Here is a 23,613-nt window from a genome sequence, read left to right as displayed (position 1 = left end):
AGGGCCTTTATAACAAAACACGTTATGAAAATTAATCCCGCTCTGTTAAATGGCAATAGAAAAATAACTAAATCTATATATTATGAGCAAGTGCTTTATAACCACACCACTTTATTATTAACTATAAATTAACACAGGTATGCGAAGTCTTCTTTTTATAACTCAAAAATAACCCATTGTCGTTAATTTTATCAAACTTAGTTTCACTTTAGAAAATTTGATTTTATTTAATAAACAGGATTAAAATACATGTGTCAAATAACCACACGATAATATAGTGATAAACTTCCAAAACTCCTGTGTTAGCTAATAACCAGTTAGAAGAAGCATTTTTTTCGATATTTTTAATAGTACATAGGCGCCATTTCTTTCTTTATGTTGATATAACTAGGGAGCTTAAAACACACCCTGAAATCTAGCTACTTAACCAATCCTAGACATTTAGCCTCGGTTTCGTAAATGAGTAAACGCCACATTTTTACGACAAAAACTTCTGATTCCTCGTCCAAAACCTGCAGATAAAAAATAATTTAAAATACTCAAAATAAAAACTTAAAAATCATTAAGAAAATGCTGAAAAATTACGCAATAAAAAAATAATATAACTCTAAGTATCATATTACAATATCATAGTACTTGACTAAAACAAGCAGAAAGTAGACTTTAACATTTACAACTTAAAAACAAGTTCAACTTCAAAATCAATTATGCATCCTAATATTAAAGAGTTCATGAAATAAAATAAAAAAGTTAATAGTTAAAAAAAATTTTAAAATTTAAACGAGTATACTTATCACAAGTTTATAATCGCTGAAATAAAAATGATTGATTATTCCTGGCAAACCTTCTCAAGCTTCCGTGATTTTAAAATGATGCTTTCAATCTCTTTTCAGGATCAGTGGCAACAACGCTTATATTTGGGGCAAGGATTACTCTGTATAAATTAATTTGTTTCTTTGAGACAAATATCGAATGGTTACGCAATAAACCATTAAACTTTGTAAAATTCTTAATTTTAATAAAGAATTTTGCGATGGTAAATTAATAAAGATTAAAAAACCTTACAGTCATTTATTTTTGATGTTCTTGAGTGCAGTGGCAGCCATACCTGTAACTGCAGCACTCAAACAGAAAATGAAAAAAGGTTTCTTATCGCAAAGATCTAGATTTGAAAAAAGAATAGTTTTCATTCATACGTAAAGAGCTACATCTTAAACCAACAGCATGAGCAACACATTTTTTCCACTGAACCTACGAATGAATCAAAGTAGTTCAATATTATTCCCCTTATTCTCACTAATATCGCACTGAGATCATCTCCATACTATCGCACTGAGATCATTGATATTTTATCAATGTATCACACTGAGATTATTGTACCCATTTTGATAATCTCAAAGTACCAAGTGAAAATAAGGGGATGACCAAATAAATTCTGAAATAACAATTTTTTGACATACCATAGCAACATCTTCTAAGATATTTTTTGCACTGCTTTTACTTAGTACCTTAAAAAAAAAAATCTTTTTAAAAATAAGAAACCTTTAAGGCAACCTAGTGTACTTTAGGTTCCCTAAATAATTTTAATTTTAAAGTAAAATTAAATAAAAATTTAATTTAACTTTCAAATCATAATTAGCAAAATAAAGTATTTATAAAGAAGTATTAAAATCAATTCAAAAGTAATAGATAATAGGAAATAATATAATATAAATATAGATAATATACCAAAAAAAGCCATTTAAAGAAAAGAAGACTACCTTGCTGCATATGAATTCGACAAGAGTTTGCTCTTCTTCACCTATGTACTCAAATATCTTTTTGTTAACCCATGGTTTAATCCGTTTTTCAACTAATGTCTAAAGCAAGTAATAAAAATTAAATTGCTACATTATATTATTTAGAAAATATGACATTAGATTGATTAAAAACTAAAAAAACATTCTTTACATTTTAGCAAGTTTTTAGTCACATCTAAAAAATAATTTAAATACGATTAATAATCACTCTTACTTCGTCAACTATTTCCCATTTTAATGGATACAAAAATAAATCCTCTTTAACTGTAGGTATTTTTTCTATAAGATTTTTAATCAATTTTCTTTTATCATCAACTGTTGGCGGCTCTTTCTTAGGATCTTCATCAAGACGAGATAGTTTCTTTTTTGGTTCTTCATTAGCACCTTGGACATCTTCGTTTACATTAAAAACTGTTCCTAACTTATTTTTATTTGCAACATTTGAAGCCACTTTCATACCAAAACCAAACTTTTTGGACACTGGCTCATTAGAACCATTTACTTCAGAATGTTCGCGTTTAAGAGACGGTGTAGCTCCTTTAGACTCTGGGGTAAGCTTAAACTTCGTGAACGATGGACTACTCATTGGGCTTGGTGAATTAGTATCCTGCTGAGCAGGTGATGTATCTGGTGTCTAAAACATACAAAACATTAAAATATTAGATCATAAAGATAAAAAACTTGATTAAAAAATATTATAAAATTAAGTAAAAATTATTAATAAAAATACATTAAATTTTTTTTTTATAAATTTATTAAAAAACTTTTTGTGTTTTTAAAAAATATTTGTAATTAATTAGTCTTAATTTGAATATACTTATAAAATATTTGTAATTAATAGTCTTAATTTGAATATACTTTTCTCAATTATTAAGTTTTAATTTAAAAATACTTTTAAATTTTATCTAATTTGTTAAACTATTACAAATATTTTTAGTCTGAAGCTCCACTTACTTCTTCATTTATTGCAGTAAAAGCTGGTCGAAGATTAGGATTTTGTTGTACAGGTGGTGCAACAGGTTGTTGTTGTCTTTCGATTTCCATAAGTTCTTGTTGTATAGATGTTTTCTAGTTAAGAAAATTACATATACATATATATATATACATATATATATATATATATATATATATATATATGTATATATATATATATATAAATGTGTATATATATATATATATATATATATATATATATATATATATATATATATATATATATAAATGTGTATATATATATATATATATATATATATATATATATATATATATATATATATATATATATATATATAGAGAGAGAGAGAGAGAGAGAGAGAGAGAGAGAGAGAGAGAGAGAGAGAGAGAGAGAGAGAGAGAGAGAGAGAGAGAGAGAGAGAGAGAGAGAGAGAGAGAGAGAGAGAGAGAGAGAGAGTATTACAAGCACCTAGGTAATATGAAAGATTTTTAGGTAGGCACCAAGGTAATATGAAAGAGTAGGGAAGTTCAAGTTGCTTTGAATTTTTTAAATTACTTTTTGCTAAAAGTTAAAGAAAGAACAATTGAAAAAGGTAATCAAAGTACAGTTAAAGAATAGTAACAAAGTACAACTATACAATTACAGCTACTGTACTTTAAAATTAAACTTGATTGACCACAAATGAAGCAAAACAGGCTAATGGTTAAATTCAGAATATAGAAAATCATTTAAAATAAGACAAGGTATCAAAAAAGTTAATATAGGAAAACAAAAACTTATATAGCCTGGCAGCGTCCCAGTTATCATTTCAGTTGATCTCTAAAAACTCATGAAAAATTCATGAAAAATAAATTAAACGAAAAATTACCTCGGGATCATTTCCACGTTTCTTTTTAGTTTCAATAGGTTCACCAGCTAACTGTTTCTTAAGTACTTCTTCAATTTCCTCCATCTCTCTTTGTTTGTCACGAGCATCAGCTTGTATCTCAAGGTCTCTGTCCCGCATGCGTCGACTAAGAGCACTCCCTCTGTTTTTGATAAATGAATTAGTATAAATTATAAATATTATAGAAACATTGTTAAAACTTATAGTAAAACTAACCTTTTTAAACTTAAAGTAAAAATTTATATAGTTATTTTTTGTTTGAACCTGACTCTTTGCATCTTTGGATTACATACAAATCTTATTTCAACTTAATAAGCTATTTCTAGTTACATTAAAAAATTATTAATCAAAGTGGAAATAAGGAAACACTGACTGATCATAATCTACCTACTTAATGAATAATCTTACCTAACTTTAATGAAAATATTTAATAACCAATCAAATGAGACCACTAATGTCAATCAATTAAAACTATTATTGTTGCTTTGAACAAGAAACCAAGTGAAGAAAATAAATATTAAAATTTCTTTTCTCCTCATGACTACTAAAACTCGGTAGTAAAATAATCCTTATGAAACAGTATGATCCTCCTAAAAACTAAAAAAAAAGTAAACTAAAAAAGAAATTGAAAAACATCTTACTTATAGTATTTAACATCATCTCTATCATCGTCATAATCCTCTAAAAATTCCAATAGATGAGCTCTTTCTTCTTCTTCTTCTGTTCTTTTACGTTCTTCTTTAGTTGATTGCTTTTCATAGTCGCGAGCCCTCTTTCGCTCGCGTATTTCCCATTCTTTTAATTTCTAATAATTCAATAATATGTTATCTGTTATATATAAGAAAAATAATGTTATTATAATTACATTTAACATGTTATAATAAATACTTTCAAACTAAAAAAACTTTAGAATATGATGAGTTTGAAAACCTCAAGAAACGCATGCTCTTTATCCTTTCTAATTCTCTCCATCCTTCTTCGTTCATACTCTTCGTCATTATCTTCTATACCTCCTCTATCTCTCTCACGAGAGCGTGATTTAGAACGCCTAGAACTTCTTATTGGTGCCTCTGCTTCTTCATGTTTACTACGACTTTCTCTTTCTTCGCGTTCTTCTCTTTCTCTTTCTCTTTTTCGTTTCTCGCGCTCGCGTTCCCGTTCTCTTTCTCTTTCCTTTTCACGTTCGCGTTCTCTTTCTTTTTCTCTTTGCTTTTCTTTTTCTCTTTCATATTCTCTTTCTCTTTCTTTACTTCGATCACGATGTCTATCCTTTTCTCGACTTCGCTCTCTTTCTTTGTCCCTCTCTTTTCGTTCATCCTAAATAACAACAAAGAAAAAGGAAAAGAAAAAGTTAAAAATAAAAATAATAAAATGACAACTATTATAAACAAAAAATATGCTTGTGAAACTTTAAATAATTACTTTGTATGTCTCCCTGAACCCTCTTATTTCTTTTGCTACAAGATTTTTTGTATCATCATTCATGTCTAAACCTTCCAGGTTTTCCTGTAATTAAAAACAAAAACTTTATTCAGAAATAGTTGACAAACCATGACCACTCGTTGGTTTGACTATTTTTTATACAGGATATAAACCACTACTCAATCATTGATACTTGGATAATTATAAATTTACTTAAATACCTTTTAGATTATTTAGGCAATGATAAAATATATGATGCTTTTTTGACAAGTTATGCTAGTCTTTTTATTTTTAACACTACTACAGGCATCTCCTTTAAGTTAGCATTTTAGCTGGCATGTACATTAATATTTTTTTTTACTAGTTGTGAACATTTATTTAGGCATTTATATTTTTATTGCATTAAATAAAGCATTCACAACTAGTGAAAAAGTGTTTGATTGTTGAATCTGTTATGATAAAAAAAGCTTTATTTATCATAACAAATTCCTTATTTTCAACCAATAATTTGCGATAACTTGAATTTCATGCATTGTAATCAATGTAATAGAAGAATTATTAATGTCATTGCGAACCAGAAACTAACATTTGGTTATTGATAGTTGATTCCCTTTTCAAACTCTAACTTGTTTTTATTATTATACTGAGAAAGTTTCAAAACTTTTTTAAAACTTTTTTCAAGAAGACAGTTGACTATCTTTGTTTTAGCTACTTATTCGTCTTTCTTGTTTTTAATATATATACATAGTAATATATACAGGAAAAACACTCTTTTCCAAGAGTGACAAACCATGATGGTATATGCCAGCTTGATAAGATTCTGACCAGCACTTTTTGTGAGTACTAATTACAAATGACAAACTGCTACTAAAAGGCAAGAGGGGGAGAGATAACAAAGCTATTATAACGCTTTTTGCATTTTTTTTTGAAGTTAATTGTTAATTTAAAAGTTGTTGAATTGTGTTAAAAGTGTTAAGTTTTTTAAAATTTTGAATTTATCAATTGTTAAAAATTGATGAAATCAAAACCCAAGATTAATATTTGTTTTCAGGGTTAAATTTGAATAATTGAATATGCAAACAGAAAAATGGATTTATTATAATTTAGCAGCTCTGAACTATTTGAATTATAAAAATAATTTCACAAAAATATTTAAATATATATAATGTTGCAACTTACTGCATTACCACTGTGAGTTTTCTTAAAAGTTTGCAAAATTCCTTAAATAAAAATAATTAAATAAAAAATTAAAAAAAAAAGACCCATACTAAAGTTTATTTTTAACCTTTTAAAATTAAAAAATAAAATAAATTATAATTAAAAAAAATTAATTAACAAATAAAAAATAATACAATAAATATAAAAATTATAAATAAAAATTTACCGCTATCTAATTCAGACATGTTATCACGAATAAGCTTTTCAATTTCTTTACGAATGCCATCATCTTGTTTCTATTAAAAATAGTTTTACATACTTTTTCAAATGATTCTTAAAAAGTTGATCCTTAAACAGTTATTTTTTTTTTAATGTTTTATGCTTACTTTAGTTTCTTCATCATATTCAATATCATAATCATCCAAATTTTCACCAGAATCACACAAAACTTCTTTTTCAATTTTCTTTTGTTCTTTATAACGATCTAACTGTGATCGAGTTTTTGAGTCAACTTTTACCTATTGACAATCAAGTAAAAAAATTATGTTGTTGTAACTGTCAACTTGACTAAAATAGTATAATATACTTACAAGCAACTTTTTATCGCCAATTTGAAATCCACTTAATAACCGCATTGATCTTAGACCAGCTTCAGGATCAGAATACTCACAAAAACCAAATGCTAAAAGAAAAAAAGAACAAAAAATATAAATCTATTTACAATAGCCATAAAAATTCCACAAAATTCTAATGACACCATAATAAAGTTCATTATGATACATTATTATTGTTTAATACTTTTGAAATGCAGAACCCTTTTGAAATAATTAAATGCAACTGCTTCTTTTATATAAGGAAAAATTGCCAAAAAAAAATTTTCTCTGCTTTAATACAACTTTTTACAAATAGATATTGCTTTCCAACATGTTTTAGATCTTTGATAAAAATGTTTGAATAAATAGTGGAAAAAATGGAAAATTTCATGAGAAAAATTACTTTAAAAATATCAGTATAAGATGACAGATTAATAAAGTAGAGAACTAATTTTGAAGTAAAAAAGATAGTTTGAGCCTTTGCAGTCTAAGCAATCAAAGAGAGCTGAATTTTTATAAAGACAAAAAAAAGTTACAAATTAAAATATTATTTTCCAGTTTGTCATTAAACCAAACTGGATTGATTAAACAAGTGTTTAAAGATAATTGCCAAAGAAAATTAAAAACCTTAAATAATTGACTCATTTAAGACTGACTAAAGCTGTTTGGCTTGGGGTCACTTAACATAAGGCGACTAAAACATGACTTGATGGTAACATGATTTGAAAAAAATGTTTTCTTTATCAAAAAGATATAAAATTATTTTAAATGGATAAAAAAACTTAAAATATTGTTGTTTTATACTCTTGTTATTTACAATATCCTGTTATTTATAAAACCTCATTATTTACTTGTTATTTAGGAAATCTATTATTTATAAACTTCTGTTTCAAAAAACAACAAACTCACTGCCAATAAAGCTGCTAGCAACCTCTATTCTAGTTAAGAGTTAAGAAATTAAAGAAACTTTTCAAACAATTTTCTAAAAAAAAAACATTTAAAAATGACTATTAAGCTAGTTATTGGCATAACTTTTTATAATTGAAAGCTCAGATATTACTTGTTTTAAATAAACAAATAATTTATATTTCATAGTTGCTGATTTATCAGCTGATGATTATAATGAATCTTACAATCATAAACATCTACTTTTTTCAGATATATTTACTTATTTCTCAATTGAAAATTTACTTATTTCTCAAATATTTACTAGTAAAATAGATTTTTAAACTTTGATTAAAACTATTTAAACAAAACATCATTTTTGAATCTAAAAATCATATTTTCGAGCATTATAAACCATTTTACTACTATCTATAGATGTAAAATAAATAAATTAACACATTATTGTTAATAATTTTTTTTTCTTCTGATAAAATCTTCTAAAAAATGTACACTTAAATAACTTACAGTTCTTAATCATGAAATCTCAATCAAAACAACAAAACTTAGGAATAAAAGAAAAAAAATTAGTTTATTACCATATGATGGAACCCATTAATAAATTTTTATCATTTATAAGATATTATTGGTTCAGCAGATTGAGCATAAAAATTATTGAAAGCAAAAGATGTGCCTGAGTTAAGATAAGAGCGCCCTTACTTCTATCATCAAAATTAGAAGTGAAGAATTGTTAAACACAAAAAAACTTAAAAAAACATACATCCATATGCTGTCATACATGTGTTATGATGTATGGAAGTAAATAAACTACAAAGGTTGATTATATGCAGTGTCTGGAAAAGAGACAAGATAATACTTAAATAGATTTGTAGTGTTAGCCTAAAGAGAAGTATATCAGCTTAAGAGATTAAGTAGAGGTTTGGTATAGTTTGTGACTGATAGGATATGCCAGAGAAGATCAATTGTCCTCTACTAATTTAACAAAGACAGAAGTATCAATATTTTAGTTGAAATATCGATACTATTTGTGCAACAGTAGAATACATATATATGCATAAGTATACATATATGTGTGTGTGAATATATATATATGTATGTATGTATGTATATACATGTGTATATATATATATATGTATATATATATATACACACACAAACATACACATATATATATGTATATATACATACATATATATATACATTTGTTTATATATGTATATGTTTACATATATGTATTATATATGTATATATTTACATATATGTATTATATATGTATATGTTTATATATGTATATGTTTACATTGTTTTTAGCACTTATTAAATATGTATTAAATATTTATAAACAGTCTGTCTAAATGAGAACAAAAATTTTAAATAAGACCAAAAAAAAGACCAAAGAAAAATATAAATTTGACATATATGACATATAATGAAATAAATTTTTAATAGTTAACAGACAAAATTCAAATAATTGTTGCCTATAAGTTTGGCACAACTATAAATGGAAAACAAAAACGATTCTAACTTTGATTGGACCAAAAATGCATAAGTTCTGTCTTATAAGGAAGATACAAGATTTTTATGCTTGCACAAAATATCAAAAAAAACCTTGTACATTCCAGCAACATCAACTTCCTTTGAACAGATTTTCAGCCAAGGAGTCTTCATGTGTCTCCATCGTTCTCAATTAGTCAAAGAGATTTGGTAAATTTGGTTTTCTTAAAATGTAATAAAGATTTAAAATAATTTGGAGTCTTTACCTACTTTGTAACTATTGTAATTTTTTAGATAACATGCATTTTTAATACTTCCAGAATAAAAATGTTACAAGTTTTTTTTTTTGCTTTATAGATTAAAAGATTTCATGACATGAGTCTTTAAATCATACCCTCAGTATTTTACAAAATAGAAAAAAAAAACTTTGAGCTGATTATTGTTGGGGGAGAGGGGGAGGGTATAGTCATTACATTACACTGTCAGAAGACTTATAAATCCAATTCATTAACAAAGTTTAAATTTGATTAAAAAAACACACAAAAATTTTAAGGATTTTTTAGAGGAGATTTGTTTATAGCAACGAAAGTAAATTTTAAAGTTTGTTTTTTTTTTATTATTTTTTTGTTGTTGCCTTATTTATGTTTTTGTGCCTAAGTCTGTACTATCATTCTTGCAAATACATGTTATTATCGAGTCAGCTTAAAGTAGCTTCCATTTTGTAGAACTGCACTTTGTTCTTTATTTTATATTATAACCAAATTAATTGAATTTAATAAATAAAATAATTAAAATTAAAAACATTTAAACAAAAAAAAATTATAAATTATGATTCTGATATTATTATTATTATAAATTATGATATTTAATAATTAATAAAGTACAAAATACTAATACATATTATGCTTATAAACTTTATATTTGATTAAAAACATTTTTATAATTAAAGTTTTAAATTAAATATATATCTACTTTATTAACAACAACAAATAAACAATAAAAAAATATAATCTAAAACATAAGTATAAAAATAAATTTTATCAAAAATATCTGGATAAACAAGTTTTAGCTTCACGACTGAGCACAATTATATTTGATTTACCACAGACTAGAAAACATGCATGTTAAATAGCTAATTTAAGGCTTGTAATGTTTCAATTTTAGATCACATTCTACCTTAAATTCAAATTCTTTTAAAGACTATAAACTTATCAGATAGGTCTCCTAGAGACCTCAGACATTTAAATATGGCTACAAAATCAGGATTAGAAAAAAATTAAATTTAAACCAAACCTTGAAGTCTGCCAGCTGCGCCCTGAACACGTTTCCAACTAACAATATAACCACATTTCTAAAAGAAAAAACCAAATAAGGCTTTTCATACTTTTATATTTTGCATTATGCAATAAAAAATGCTATACCTGTAATAATGTGAATAAAGAAATGAAAATTTTTTTCCAAGCAAATGTAATACTTTTGTTAACAGATCCAACATACTTCATTAAAAATTACCTCAATTACCGGTCAAGTGACTTCTTCAATTGGCATAAGAAATGAAAAAATTTGAAATATTTTTAAAGACACCCACATTAAAATGAGTTTAAATAATACTAACCATCAGAATTTGTCTAATTAGAGTGTCAGAAGCTTTGTCAGTAATGTTACCTACAAAAACAGTGGTGATTTCTTGCTTTTGGACCTTTAAAAATAAATAAATAACTATAAAACAAAAATAATATGAAATCAAAAAAGAAGTTATTTAGAAATGTAATATTGCAGGCCTTGTTTTAAATATAAAATGTCATAAAATTCTATTTTCTTTTTTTTTTACAACATTAACTTTTTAAATTACTGCAATAACATTAATTACCACAAAATAAATAAAATATTATTTAACTTGTTTTTTATTATTACTATTAGGAAATGTTTATTTTCTTTCATTATTTTTTTTATATTAAATAATTTAACTTAATTTTACATTTTAAATTTTTTTTGATATAAACAAATTGTTTTTCTTGACATTTGTATAAATGAATTAAAATATGTTAAAGTTTTTTAAATTTCTTAAATAATCATTTTTAAAAATTTGCAACTAAAAATGATTTTTTATTTTAAAAAAATTAGAGAGTAAAAAATAAAAAAAAACTAATTTATTTACTTTATTTATTATTTAACGATTTTGTTGCAAAAGCAAAGATTATTTTTCCAAACATCATTTGTTATAGTTATATCATTGTATATATCATTTATTAAAAATTAATTGCTGCGCTCTACTTGCATTCTAAAAATAAGTTTAACTTGCGTTTGGTGCAAATTTTTGATACAGCCCTGGAGCACGTTTATTTAAAATTTAATTGAGTGAAAAAAAAAAATGTTTAGGAAGGAAAACCAAAAAAACAACAGCCATAAAAATGAGCTTTTATTTTAAAAAAAATATATTTAAATATTGACCAATTTTTAGTAAAATTTTCAAATAAATTTGACAGTTAAGTTTAACCTAAATATTAACTTTAATTTTAATAAACTTAAATATATATATTTTTTAATCAGAATTAATATATTTATATATATTTTTTAAATAAAAATTAAATTATATATTTTTTATCAGAATAAAATTATATATTTTTATTAAATTAGTTGTAAATTAAATCATATATTTTTTTATCAGAATTAAATTATATTATAATGATCTTTGCAAGTCTTATGCAAACCAAATGCCACTGGGCATGTTGAAGAGATATGAAGTTGTGCTAGAGTTTTGTACACCTAAAGTGGTTTTGCCTGTTTTACTTCAAAATATGATTAAAAAACTGCAGCTATTGTATGTAGAAAACTAGAAATTAGAAATAGTATACAGAATTAAAAGAATGTATCGTCAATTTAAATAGCTCTTTATTAAATAAATTTACCCAGCATGAAAACAATAGTTGTATATTTTTATACAGTTTTGAAAATGTTAAAAACATTAATTGCAAAACTCTGTTAAAAAATCTTTACTTTTTAATTGAGTTTTTGCTAAACAAAAAAAAAACAAATTGATGTAAACTTGTTTTGACAACTACTTATTTTAAAACTGTGCTATTATTAAAATTTATCTTAATTTAAACTATCCAGTGGGAAAGCATCACTGTAAAGACATTTATAAAAGGTCCATAAAACATCCCTAGAAAAATGAGTGTCCACTGGGTACTTTTTGGAATCTGAAATTTCTATGACGTTCACAACAATTAGAGCTATAACATTCTAATAATGTTAACCTGCCGACCTAAAAGTGTCTGAGGTTGGCAGTTACTAGTAAAAAAATAAAAGAAATCTTAATGGGAAAAATTAAAACTAAAATAAAAAAACTCAACTATAACAAGACAATGCTCAAAAAAATTAAGACTGGATGGCAAAATTTTAATAAATTATGTTAATGATTACATTTAGAATTAACAACTTCAATCCCTTGTAATGTTTTATAAAATTAGGCCACACTCTTTTAAATAAAGTAACAACTTACTTTTAATAATTGCTTAATAATGAAATAAGTTTTATTCAATTTATCAGGGTTAGGGATTTTCTATTTATTTATGTACTTTTATTTACATGTTTATATACTAATTTTTTTACTTATGTACTTTTTTTTTCTTCAAAAGATTTCTAATAAAACAAATGCTAGTTGAATTACTTAATAAATAAAAAAGTTAATTTTTTTTAATGAAGCTTGAAGCAATAACAATAATAGTTCTACATCCTAATCAGATATACATTTATTTATGTTCTTTAAAAAAAAAGTTTTCAACTTAAAGAGATCCTCAAGTGCAGAGATAGGTTTTGTTCATATCATAGATAAACATCATATATCATAGTAAATTTGAAAGTTGGAAATCTCGATTTTATCTTATTTTGATTTAATTTTTTTACTAATTATAATTTACTATGAGTAGTTTTACATTAAAGCCATATTTTAGATAAACTTATTTAAAAACAAAAAATTTATTTAAAAAAACATGATTTTAAATGTTGCAACTTATTTGGGTTTACACAGTTAACAAAAAACTTCAGATACTTTTGTTTTTAAGTTAAAAAAAAAACAACATTCATCTTTTTAGCCTGAAAACTTTAAGAAGAAAAAATAAATAATCCACTTGAATGTTTCAGTTTTATTTCGCTTACTTATTGTTAATGATGCATTTCTTTGTAATTCTACATAAAATGGAATCTTTAAAGCGGTTTATTTATGTTGATTTTTTAAATTTATTTTTCAAATATGATAGCTAGAAGTTACCTTTAGATTTTTTCATTTTTGAGGTAACTCTTATTTTCTTATAAACTATCTACTCCAGCTTGAAGCAACCTAATATCAAAAATTGCTGGTATCTAACTATTATTAAAAAGCATCAGCTAAAAACTCAACTGTTCAAATTCTTTATAAAATGTTTATAAAATCAATAATAAAAATTATTCAAAAAAATTTATTTTGATCATAAAAATACTTATTTTCTAAATAAGGAAAAATCTTTATATATTTACAAATAAACTTTACATAACTTAGACAATATATAACTTTAACTTGATTAATTTACTAAACTTTATATAGATTACTAGAAAAATTTATTATATTAAGTTTACAAAACTTTGATAACTTAAAAAAAATTTATTACTTTTTTGTTTTATTTAAACACTCAATAAAAATAAATTGTTGCTTTGTTTAAAAGCATTTTTGAATATATATATATATATATATATATATATATATATATATATATATATATATATATATAGGGCTCGAAATAAATAAACCTTTTTGTTCCAGACAATTTATCCAATAAATACTCAAGTTTGGTGGACATGTAAAACCTAAAGAAATGCGATCAAACACCATTCCTGACCATACTTAAAATATTTTGTTTTTCAATTTGACCACAGCAGTTAGTTTTGACAACTTGAAGCATTTCAAAAATGCGTTAAAAATAAAAAAAATTTAAAAGATAACTTATCTAAAAAAAAAAAATTTTAAAGAAAAAATCTGAGCTCAAAAAACTAAAATTTGAAAAAAAAAATTTTATATAACGTTTTTAAAAAAATACTATTAGGGGCTAAACTAGACCGTTTTTGATAGCGTCAACCATATTTAGCTGCCCAAGATAAAAATTGAGGACCCTAATTTTTTTTTAATTTACTATTTTTACAGCGAATATTGTTTTTTTGGCAAAAAAATGTCTATATTCGGCAATATTTCTGTAAAACTTTGCTCGGACAGAGGGGGAGGGGATTCCTAGAATAGCCTCTGACTATATTATGCAAAATGCTTGATTAATTATTATAAATATATTAAATACATACATTATTATGTTTACTTATTACTTTATTAAAGAAATTAACAAATTAATTCTAATGATTGTTTATACAATAAACCCATTTCATTTAAATAATTAAAGGATATTATGCGTTATTACATTTATATAAATATGTATTTTTTGGTAAATATTTTCTATGATTACTTTTATAAACACTTTTAATAGGGAAAAACTTTAGCGTGAAAACAAATGTTACATAACATAACTTAATTTTAAGTGTAATAAAAAGTATTGGTAAAAGGTTACTGGTTTCTATAAGTATTAAAAAAATTATTATGATAAAGTTTTTATAAAAGAAATTTAAAAGGGGTTTTAAAAGCTAAAATAATTGTTTAAAATTTATAAAAATTATCGGACAAAAAATAAAATCAATACTAAACTGTAAACTTAAATTAAAAATTAATTGCAACATTTTAATATAAATGATAAAAACCAGGTTAAGTCAAATAAATTAAATACTTAGGCGTCTTTTAAAAAATAAATTAGATCAAAAAAATGATGTATTTTATTAACATAGCTGTGTGTTTAACTTAATTTTCTGTTTTGTATAAAAAATAAAAAGTTTAAAAAATGAAGTTTGTATACACTACTGAATTTATTATTAATTTTGAAACAACTAAATGATTATAAAATAAATGCACACAAAATATGGGTTGGAAAATATTACTGATAGACATGATTTTGTACCGGACAAGTGCCGGTCAATGTCCGACAGCCCTGTATATATATATATATACACACACAGCATGGAAAATATTGGTCTGTCAACGACTGTCAGAAATGACTATAATTGCAAATTTTGACCAAAATGAATAGTTTACCAGTTGAAAAAAAATCAGAGTTTTGAAAAACAAGGTTTGACAAATAATCGTTATATAATTTGGAAAATACATATACTAAAATTTAAAGTAGTTTTATCATTTACGATATGCTACTTTAATTTGTTTTTATGATGAAAATTAAATATGACATAAACTATCTATTAAATTTTTTGCTTCACTTATTTAGATTACTTTGATTTTATGGTTCAGGGTCATTAAAACAAAAAAGTTACTGGTTTCTATTAGCATTCTTTAAACTATTAGAAATTTTTTTAAAATAAAAACAAATTTAATATATATTTTAATATGCTTAAAGTAGTAAAATTAATAATATAAAATTGTTAATAAAATATTAAATTAAACTGTTAATAAAAAGTTAATTTAATGCAACAGTTTAAAAAAATAAAGATAAAAACTGGGCTGTTTTATTGAAAAAAAAAAGATTAAGAAGAAATTCGCTTTAACATCTTTTTGCTTTTAAACTTTTCGCTTAAACAATTCGTTACCAATTTTACTGGTGGTAAAAATCCTTTATGTTTTAATAAATGATAGATGTTCTTTTTTTATTATTATTTTGATAAAAATATTTAATACATTATTTTAATAATAATATAATATAACAACTTTAATAAAACAATAAAATGTTTTTAGTCAAATATGACATATATTATAATTGCTGTATTTAACTAAGAACATTTTTTCTTTCAACTGTACTTTGTTTTTCATTTTGTTTTTATTTTTTATAAACCTTATTTATTTTCTCGTACTTTTGTCGCAAATTGCAATAAATGAATGATTTATAGATAAATTTAAAATTACTCGTTGCACGCATCAGCGTAAGTATTCAGTTTGAATAGCTATGCAGAAGAGTTAATAACATTATTGTTAACTAATTGACATGACCATTTTTTTTAAATGATTTTTATAAGCAGAGATATAAAATATGCAACTATTTTTCTCAAATGTTTTCAAATTTAAAGATTGTTCTTATTTTGTTATTATCTGAAATTAACTTTTGAATGACAATTATGTAAAAAAGTTTGTTACAAAAGTTTGAAGGATAATTATGTTAGATATAAGTACTATTTACTAATGAAAAAAACTCAAATAAAATTAAAAACTACAAAAACTCAATCTCTATTAAGCTAATTACTTTATCGAACTATTTAGTAACATAAAAAAAAATTGTTTATAGTTAAAAACAAATTTCTTTTAAGTTATTAAGCGAAACATAAAAAAAACATAAAAAAACAAAAAAAACTAAATAATAAAAACTTTTATTATTTTGCGTGCACAAGAATATTCATAAAATTTTTGATTGCAATAAGAAAAAATTTACTTAAATTTCTATTTAATAATAAAATATAAATTAATAAAAAAAAGTTTAAGATTTTATTTTATCTTTATATTATGATATTTTATTTTTATTTTGTTTCTATTTTATTGTAATGATTGATTTTTCACTTGAAAAACACTAATACTTTAAGCTTTAAAGCAAAGATTAAATAATATAATTTAATTCGAATAAAAAATATATGATTTAATTTAATTTAATATATAATTTAAAAGTATATAATTTAATTCTAATAAAAAAATACATAATTTAATTTTGATGTAAAAAATATTACAATTTAATTCTAATTAAAAATATATTTAAGTTTATCAAAATTAAAGTTAATGTTTGGGTTTAACTTAACTGTCAAATTTATTTAAAAATTTTACTAAATATTGTTCCATATTAAAAATTTATTTATTTTTAAAAAAAAAATTAGCTCATTTTTATCCCAATTGTTTTTTCGGTTATCCTTTCTAAACTTTTTTTTTTTAATTCAAAATAATTGTATTATTAGTATTACAGCGCTATAATTTTAATAAATGGTGTTTGGAAAAATAATATTTGCTTTCATAACAAAACCGCTAATAAAATAATAAACTTTTAATAAATAAAGTTTAAAATTAACGTAATTTTTCATTTGTTACTCTTTAATTTTTTTTAAATAAAAAATTTTTATTTTATAAAAAATTTTTAGTTGCAAAGCCAAAATTAGAAATTTAAGAAATAATAGTTTAAAAAAAATTTAACATATTTCAATTGCGGTAGTGGTGTAGTGGTAGAGCGCTCGCTTCATAAGCGAGAGGTTCCGAGTTCGATCCCCACCACGTCCCTGGTGGTACCGCGCTCAACTTGTTTCTCCGCGCAGCGACCTTGTTCGTCAAGGTTTGTGTTTCGGAGTTATAGAGTTGAGAGAGGGTTATAACCACAATTAAGTAGCCTCCTCATCTGTAGTGGCCTTCTGGGCCTTGGGGAGGTGAAATAACAAAACAAAAAAAAAAAAAAATTCATTTATACAAATGTGAAGAAAAGAAAGAAATTTGTTTATATCAAACATTTTTTTAAATGCAGCGTGGAAAATGAGAAATCAAAGTCGAGCGGTCAAACTGACCGCCTAATACATAAAATTGACGGTCAATTGCTATTTTTGGGCGGTCAAAATTTTAATCTTTTTTTGGTTTAAATTTTCATTATAGTAATTATTCTGCATGACGAAAATTTTTAAATAAAAAAATAACTTGATACTTTAAATTGAACGAACTCGTATTCCTTATATGTATTCTATTTTTTATAAAAATAAAAAATTTATGTTTTTATATTATATCCAAATAATTTAAACTGAATACTTAATCAAGTATCGTTTTATGTAATACTACTATGATAATTGCGTAAGGTAGAAAAAACAAAGTTTTATGTAACTTAAAAATGTTTTTTCAAAGATACGTTTCATCTGATTCATTATCCAAAGTTTAATCGAAAGACGATTTTAAATCTAAAGACTCGTCTGATGACGATACAATTAATCAATTAATTAATTAAATCAATTTATGTTTTATAGTTTTTTTGTTGCTTTTTTTGAATAAATTTTTAGACTTTCTTGAGTAGGCCTTCGCAATGTCTTCGGTCTATAATTCAATGGCAGGATTCACATCAAATTCTTCATTATTTGTTTCATCAGTGCACACCCGAATTTATTTAGCCGTTTTCAGTTAAGCAATTACTTGTGTCAGTTTTAATTCTATCCATAAGAGAAAAAAGACGCTCAACCTTTCCATTCGAAACAGGCAATACGAACAACAATTCAACAATAAGTAGAACTGGACAAAAAATCTTTTTTCATAGAACTCGAAAAAATTTAATACCATACTTAACGGTACTCAGTTTTATCTGGTGCCAAATATTTGATAGTGTAATCAACTAAGTTATGCCAAGCATCTAACATACTATTTACACTCCCAGTGAAGCCAGCATAACGTAACAGCATATTATAAAAGTCATACAATTTTTCAATGTTATCATCAGCAAATGAACTATTGGCGTTATTTTGAAACCAGCCACCAGTGTTTAGGATTAATATTCCATACATATCATGAACTGTATTTTGTGCTACCAAACGCTCTTTTGTGGATTCGGCAATTAACGCTACAATCATTGATTTTGAATTCTTAACTAAAGTTAGTGCGTTTGTAAAGTCATGTAGCTCAACATCCTGGAATGAATACTTTCCAGTGTCGTTTGTTACTTTTGACTGTTGGTAAATCATTAAATTTTTTTTTCTTCAAGCAACTTAACTGTTTTTTAGTTTGTTCAATAAATCCAGATGATGCTATGGAATCAATTTCATTGTTATGAAAAGATAAAGATATCAACTTTGCTGGCGATATAACTTCTATGAATAATGCTAAATAAAGAGGTATTCGTCCATGATTCCACTTCTGATGATACCCTTTCAACTTTGCTCTTTCTGCTTGAGTAAAACTGAAATCTGCAGTCATGTTTTCGAGATATTTCATATATACTCCATATTTGTCTGAGATCATATCAAGTGCTTGAATTTTATGTGCAATTCATCGTGTTGTTATTTATTATTTCAAAAGTATTTTTTTTTATAAAAAGTTTTTATTGCTCAAAACACTGTTTTATAAAGAACTTTTGTTGTATAAAAAAAACGAGCATGTAATAAAGTATATTATGTTATAAAGTATTTTTTATAGATAAAATTGAAAAAGAAATCCCAATATAACTGATTTTTGGGGCGAATACCTACAATTTCAAATGAATTATCCTCTTCAAGGGTAGCAACAAGCTTTCCTAATTGTCGTAACTTTTTTGGGGATTTTTATAAATGTTATACATTTTCAAAATGATATTATTGACATCATTAAACGTTTTTATTTCTGCAAACTTATCTTTAACTCAAGGCAATGAGCAACACACCAATCAAAAGTTATCCATGGAATTTCTTTCTGAAGTAATACATTTACACTTGTCCTACTTCCTCTATTTACAGCTGCGCCATCAGCACCAAAACCAACTAATTTAATTTCAAAAATTTTTGATACCTTCTGATTTAAGGGAATGACTGATTATATTGAAAACTCCTTCAGATGTTCTATATTGAAGATCAGAAATAGAAAGAAAAGAACACTCAACGCTCATCTCGGTCTTTCCTATTGGAGTAGGATCGAAACTGATAATAAATATAGCTTCTTTTTCAATTACGGATACATCTGTTGATGCATCAATTAAAATACTGAAGTAGTTTCGTGTTTTTAATTTCGTGAGAATATTTTACAAACTCAATCCAAATTAATCAATAAAAGTTTCACAAGTTGTTTTATTTCTATACGTTTGGCCAAACTCTACACCATGATTTTCTTCCAAACGTAATATTTTAGGGTATACGCTAAGCGGAAGCTCTTCTTTGGCAATAAAGTATCCTACCTCGACTTTTTTTCTTGTTAAATTTAGATCTTTCGTGGTCATGGTTTTCATGCCCGATAAAATATCAGTTTGCCGCATTTCTTTCTGCAGGTTGCTTAATTAATCATTTTGTTCGCTTACATCCATTCCTTTACTTTTCATTGCTAATTCGTAGGCTCTTTGACGTTGCAAACCATTTGCACGATCAACTGCGGCACTGTGCTGTATCCTACAACTACCTTCATCGCTTCCCCATTCCAGCATATACCCTTTATAAATATCAATTTGTTTAGCATACTGACGACATACAATACATTTTAATGGTGTAACATAATTTCCATTATTTAATATCTTAGCCAATCATTAGCATTATATTTTGCAAGAGTAGTGTTTACCTATTTTTGAGCTGTTGTTAGCTGTAATTTTCTACTATTGAGTTTTTTCTTTTTTTCAACAGGTGGTTTTAATTCTGATCCTGCTTGTGTTAAATATGAAAGTGTTGTTTGTCTCTTATTAGTCGCCTCCATTTTGAAGAGTTGATGTTAGACGATTCTCTTACAATTTAATAATATAAAAAATGTGCAAATTAGCAAATGTTAATTTGAAATTCATTTAAAAATAACTCATTCGTTGCTATGACTTCGGAAATTGTGGGAAAAGGTTATGAGAAAAATAAATAAAAAAGAAGGAGAAAATGTTCTTTGTTACATTTATTTTAAATGATAATTAAATAAGAACTTCAGTCGTTACCGACGTTGAAAAAGAAAAATGATTGCACATTTTATATTTCATTTGTATCATTTTATATCTTTCATTCATTTTCATTTAAAATCATTTTATAAACTGCTAATGTTAATTAGTTGATAATAATATTAATGCCTCTCGCCGGCAGAAGCTGAACTAGTATTTAATAAAACCATGACAATCGTTTTATGAAATACTATCGAAATTATTTATGTTACTTAAAACGAGACTTTATATTACAATATATATACTTTTAAGATTTCAATAGTAGAAAAAAAAAGCAATTGCGCATTTGGTAATTTTAAATTTATCTAAATATTAAAGTTAACTTCTCAGTCACTCAGCATCAACCGAACAAAGAGTCTTTAAAGTAGAGTCTTCGACCGCGTGGAGACAGCAACTCAAACGACAACTTGTTCAAAACTCCTCATAAAGAAAAAATTTCCTCACCGACTGTATTGTCAACCCACGGAATGTTTTGACCCAAAATGCGGTGAACACAAAGAACCTCGACAATTTCAAATACGAACTTTCTTTTTTCCGGAGTCTTAACTAATTGAAATCTAAAAAATTTATTTTTATCACAGAGGGGCTTGGTGTGCGGCTCTTAGTCGATAATTTGTAAGTTTTATTGACTACAGATAAATTAAACTAAAAATAAAAAAAATAAAAATTTTCATTGCGATTGGAAGCAAATAGTTATTAGAAAAATAAATAAAATGATATAAATAAAATGTAGGAATAAAAAAATGTTCTTAGTTAACATTATATTATTATTAAAACAATAATAAAATAAGAACTTCAATCATTTATGAAAAAAGCAGTTATGGATTTCACCACCAGTAAAATGAAATTAGTATTGATAAATGAAGCAAAAAAATTTAATAGTTTACGTCATTTATAATACTCACAACAAAGCGATTTTAAAGTAGCGTACAAACTATAAAATTATTTTAGAAGCTTTTTTCAAAGATTTACATTTTATGAAATTTTGGTAAATGCATTTTCAAAGACATCCTGATAATTTGTCAAACGTTATATAACTTTTTTTTTCAACCGGTCAACCTTGACCGGGAAGTATTCATTTTGAGAGGTCAAAATAACAATTTCAGTCAATTAGGGCGGTCAGTAACCGTTGACCGCCCGTTATTTTCCACGCTGAAATGTATTATTAAATTTAATTATTTAATATAAAAAAAAAATTTAAAGAAAATAAACATTCCCTAATAATAATAATAAAAAACGAGTTGAAAAATACTTAATTGCTTTGCGGTAATTAATATTATTGCAGTATTTTAAAAAGTTTATGTCTTTAAAAAGTAAAAATAATAAAGAGAATTTTATGACTTCAAAATCATGAAATTCTCTTTATTTGTATATATGTATATAACTATGGTAACTAATGTATATAACTAGGGTAAACAACTTAATGGCCATTTTTATTGATTTCATTAAAAAATTTATTCAGTAAATAGGCACTTTAAAGATTAAATTTAAAGTGGGAAAGTATTTTGAATATTTAGAATATAAAGAAATATCAGAGTGTAAAGAAATAAAAAACAAGGAGAAATCAATAGCTAATGACTAATAAGTTGCACAAAACTTGGTCATCCAATAAGACAAGAGGAGCTAATGAAAGCAGCGACTGAAATACAGATGCTAAGAAGCAATAATTCATAACCTAAATTTGAGATATTTTATTCAAAACCATATTTTAGTAGTGATTTTTATTGTTGATTAAAAAAAATGTGTAAAAATTGTTTTTAGCTATAAAAATTGTGAAGACTATTATTAGAAGCCTCTAAAATTAAACACACTGTGTTTACTAATGAGACTTGGTGCCCTTTATGCATTTTCAATATTACTACATTTAGTAATTGTATATTTATAAATAAAAAAACGAGTCAAATATACAAAGTCCATTGTTTTTTAAAACATAACAACTTCATTTTTAAGAAATGTGTTGAATTTTAGCATTTAATTTGGTAAATATGAATATAAATACTCTGTTGCACCATCTGAAAAATTTGGAAGCATTCAAGTAATGAAGATGCTATATAAACATTTCTAGTTGAAAATTCAGAAGCATAACGGTAAACATTAAAAAAAAACATTTCTGGTTGTAAGAGCAACCTGGCCATTTAATCGATTGTTTACCCTAAATAAAACTTATAAACAAATTCAATAAAGTAATTTATCTCATAAAAATTTTATAAAGTAATTTATCTTACCAATGGGGGTACAATTCCATTCATAACAGGAGGCATTTTTTTAATATATTTATATAGTTTACTAAATAAAAAATAATTTTGTATAGAATGTAACATGTATTAATCTGCATACAAATGTAGTAAATTAATTGAAATATATAGTATGTATTGATCTACATATTATGTTGTTTCATCTGCATATAAATCAGATTAAACTGTGCTTGAAACTTATTAATACTGAGCATAAAATACTCATCCACAAGGGTTTTCTGTAAAACTCCTCAAGGTCACAGAGTCACTAAAATGAAGAGAGAGAAAACGGTTAAAAAAGAATGATTTTTGTAAGTAAAAAGAATGGTACTTTCAAAAATGGTTTTTAACACTCACTTAAAACTTAGTTTTAGCATCCTTGTTTCTTTGCTTGCATGGGTTGGCTATTTCTTATAATGCTGTTTCTCCACTATACCCAATCAAGCCAATGTCTAACAGAAAATATCCATTTTAAAACTAATTATCCATTTTAAAACTAA

At 24.9% G+C, this 23,613-nt stretch overlaps 1 protein-coding gene across 4 annotated transcripts; it reads right to left on the bottom strand.

The window, feature by feature from the left end:
* Window positions 1-182: 182 nt before the first annotated feature.
* On the bottom strand, window positions 183-23,214 carry LOC100200130 (RNA-binding protein 25). Of its 4 annotated transcripts, XM_065804588.1 has the most exons (17): window positions 23,105-23,196; window positions 10,826-10,909; window positions 10,504-10,561; window positions 9,325-9,434; window positions 6,811-6,902; window positions 6,607-6,738; window positions 6,447-6,516; window positions 6,242-6,282; window positions 5,063-5,146; window positions 4,571-4,957; window positions 4,282-4,445; window positions 3,623-3,782; window positions 2,754-2,867; window positions 2,014-2,433; window positions 1,761-1,859; window positions 1,461-1,508; window positions 183-512 (listed from the first exon to the last, which is right to left on the bottom strand). In XM_065804588.1, the coding sequence occupies exons 5-17, from the start codon at window positions 6,853-6,855 to the stop codon at window positions 420-422; spliced, it is 1,857 nt and encodes a 618-aa protein (XP_065660660.1). In that variant the 5' UTR covers window positions 6,856-6,902; window positions 9,325-9,434; window positions 10,504-10,561; window positions 10,826-10,909; window positions 23,105-23,196; the 3' UTR covers window positions 183-419. The 4 variants fall into 4 exon arrangements, with proteins under 4 accessions (XP_065660660.1, XP_065660658.1, XP_065660661.1 ...); XM_065804586.1 differs by lacking the exon at window positions 9,325-9,434 and having other exon boundaries at window positions 23,105-23,214; XM_065804589.1 differs by lacking the exon at window positions 5,063-5,146.
* Window positions 23,215-23,613: the final 399 nt, after the last annotated feature.

This window comes from Hydra vulgaris, chromosome 09, assembly GCF_038396675.1.
Source record: "Hydra vulgaris chromosome 09, alternate assembly HydraT2T_AEP".
Lineage (NCBI taxonomy): Eukaryota > Metazoa > Cnidaria > Hydrozoa > Anthoathecata > Hydridae > Hydra > Hydra vulgaris.
Note: the sequence above shows the minus strand (reverse complement) of the source record. Positions and strands in the feature narration are given on the sequence as shown.

Bases quoted from the DNA above. Each gene is read 5' to 3' on its own strand.
- LOC100200130 (XM_065804586.1), bottom strand. From the start codon at position 23,200: ATGTTACATTCTATACAAAATTATTTTTTATTTAGTAAACTATATAAA. The intron at 6,739-6,810 runs GTAAGTATATTA...GATTGTCAATAG, and splicing joins TTGGCGATAAAAAGTTGCTT to GTAAAAGTTGACTCAAAAAC. The intron at 5,147-6,241 runs GTAAGTTGCAAC...TTTTAATTACAG, and splicing joins AAACTCACAGTGGTAATGCA to GAAAACCTGGAAGGTTTAGA.